Here is a 2753-nt window from a genome sequence, read left to right as displayed (position 1 = left end):
CATGAATCTGTTTTATGACAAATACATGTACAAATATATGATCCATAATGCCAAGAAGGTTGAAAATTTGAATTAAAAAAAACATTAAATGTTCTATTTTCTATTTAGATACATGTGTATAGGGAAATAGTAACCCGTAATCAAACTAATGCTGTCTTAGTGACATGTATGGTCAATGATGTAATGTCCTTCATAATATGATACCAAGCTCCTTGATGATACTACATCTAGTCAAGTTACAGTGTAACGTATATATTATACATGTAGTTTGATGCTGCCCAATACTCTCCAAGCAGAGGTTTGGGTTTTGGGGGTATTTTTAGCATGTTTTCAAACTTTGGTGGGGAAAAAAATTCAGTGCAAAAGAGAAACCCCGAATAAAAAAGCAATAAAACACGACTAAAAACTACCCCAAAACCCAAACCTCTGCTTGGAGAGTAGCTGCCCAACCCCATTCTGGAATGGAATCACCCGGGCGCGCGTACATTTGAATGTCGCCCCCCACCCCCAACACACATACAGACACACACCTACGTATACGTATATACCATTACCAAATCAAATGTATTATATAGGCAGTTGATATTTGACTACTAAAATATTCTTTTGGCTGCTAGCCACATATCCAAACATATTCACTGGCTATTTGCGAAGAATTGAGAGAAAACTGCCCAGTCGTGCCTCAACGCAACGCGGATTTAGCACTTAAACAACAAGGACTGAGAGTCCAGTGAGCTAGTGACTAACCTGCAGAATATGTAGTAGCCTATAAATGGTCCAAGAATTGGTCCAGGTCAGAGTAGAGATGAAGAGAAAATATAAATCGCCAGGCCGTCCCGTCTGTCGTCCATTTCAGCCAAGCCGGCAACCGCAAGTCTAGTCTCGCATTATCTCGCGACGGATTTTACAACTCTCGCGAGGACTACACCCTACCGTTTATTTTCTATAGTAAAGCAGTGAGGGTACTAATAACGGTCACATCCTAGGAGGTGAAGAGAGCCTCTTAGCTTATTAGTTACTATATAACGGTGGTCACCGTTAGTAAGTAGTTACTATATATGGTATGTGTATGGGCTGTCTGGTATCTTATGTAAGGGTTACGTTTCTTTCGGAACCATTTGAAAATGTAGAAGTAATGTCTCTTCACCCATTTCATCATAGAAATGCGTCTTTGATGGTGTGTAGTGTCATGGATATATACAGACTTGGATTTACCCAGGCACATTCATTTGAACGTATAAAACAGTCAATTTTTGAGAGCCCATTTCAGATTGAGAAAAAGGCTACAGTCCAAGTAATCTTAAGCGAATGTATGTGGAGACTGCCTGCCCACGAGCAAAATTACTTGCAAATTTGCACGCCTAGAGCTCAGTTCTGCCAAACTTCCATCTACATTCTTCATGTTCAAACATGAATGACCTTCTGGTTTCGTCCCACAAGAGAAATATATTGCAAATGCGGGCAATATGAAAACATCTCCATCTGTGCCAACTTCTCTCCCCTCAGTCTTCATCCGCTCCCATGATGTATCGGAGACTGACAGTAGAATGATTTCCTTTGACATCCCGCGGCCAATAATTTCCATACCAGCTCTAGCTGGGTGTTATCACAGCACAGGAGGCATAGAGTCTACTGAATCCGTTATTAATGCATCTAAGTGAGGTTTCTTGCCATGAAAATGTCAGAGTGCTTAACGACTGTATAGGACTATTACGGTTTTGGAATTGTTAACATGCATCGACTGTTTTATATGATATTATTATACCAGCTATTTGTAATGATAATGATTGCATTTCTTGTTGCATTTCGCACACTGCATTGAATTTCCTCGGGGGTGCCTCTTTCCCTTGGTTGCGCGTAGCCTTGCCACTTGAGTTGTGGTTGCACCGCGAACGTGTAGGGTGATTTGTCCCTGTGATGTCACGGCAGCACCCAGGACTCATTTCTTGTAATCGAACACAAGCATAGCACTGCGCGCTGCCGTGACGGGAACTGCCACAGAGTTCTGCAGCTTCTGCGATGGGGCAGCGCACCGTGAAGGAACAACTTCGCCCGGTCTGCACCAGGTAGCACCCTTTCTGACGCGCGTGTGGTGTAATAAAAGCATGTGTTGTAACATGCAGCTGGTTTGCGGAACTATAAACTTACTTCTCGTGCTCGGCAAGGCGGCGTCGATGCCGAACTCGAGCCCGACTACAGAAGCCATCCGGCTCGCCGAGGATCCTGTGGGCAACAGAACAAGGAGGGTGTCGGTGGGAAAAGTGTCATCTCGGGCAGCGAGGATTGAATGGGGAGATGGTTCCACGGGAGAGGACGGGTTTTCCCGAATGTTATACCACGACCTTGCCGACGAATGGAGAATGCAAAAACACGTCATCATGAAGCCAGAAATCCGATCTTACGTCCTGGTCAATCTGAAACCGAGGACTAAATACGAGGTGTGCGTGTTCGACCCGAAATTCGTGCACCCTCCCGAAGTGGACTGCGTAACCTTCAAGACTAAAGATGACAGCGAGGCCTTCGAGTTCAGGGTCAAGGCTTGGGGGATCGTCGGAGGGATCGGTTTGCTGCTGCTCCTGGTCGGCGCGGTGTACAGAGTCGTGGTTCGGTACCGGAAAAAGCGCCGGAACCGCGGCGACAACGCCAACGGGGCGAACCTGATCACCGTCTCGGATCAGCTCGCCCGTGAACCCGAGGAGTCCACCTCGGACGGACGGGAACGATCAACGGTAGAGATCCTCAGTCGTGAATAA

The 2753-nt window shown here is 45.6% G+C and overlaps 1 protein-coding gene and 1 long non-coding RNA gene across 2 annotated transcripts in view; one reads left to right on the top strand and one right to left on the bottom strand.

Moving 5' to 3' along the window:
- LOC109480367 overlaps positions 1-904 on the bottom strand; it is a 3208-nt gene extending 2304 nt beyond the window's left edge. Inside the window, exon 1 of the long non-coding RNA XR_002140830.1 lies at positions 748-904. This is a non-coding gene — a long non-coding RNA (uncharacterized LOC109480367). The remainder of the gene's footprint in view (positions 1-747) is intronic.
- A 1181-nt stretch (positions 905-2085) lies between these two features.
- On the top strand, positions 2086-2753 carry LOC109480336. Its single transcript, XM_019782528.1, has one exon. It carries the CDS (start codon positions 2106-2108, stop codon positions 2751-2753), a length of 648 nt encoding a protein of 215 aa, XP_019638087.1. The 5' UTR covers positions 2086-2105.

This window comes from Branchiostoma belcheri, unplaced genomic scaffold (assembly GCF_001625305.1).
Source record: "Branchiostoma belcheri isolate BF01 breed outbred unplaced genomic scaffold, Haploidv18h27 scaffold50, whole genome shotgun sequence".
NCBI lineage: Eukaryota > Metazoa > Chordata > Leptocardii > Amphioxiformes > Branchiostomatidae > Branchiostoma > Branchiostoma belcheri.
Note: the sequence above shows the minus strand (reverse complement) of the source record. Positions and strands in the feature narration are given on the sequence as shown.

What these genes read in the sequence shown, in the direction of transcription:
- LOC109480336 (XM_019782528.1), top strand. Translation starts at nt 2,106, where the DNA reads ATGTGTTGTAACATGCAGCTGGTTTGCGGAACTATAAACTTACTTCTC.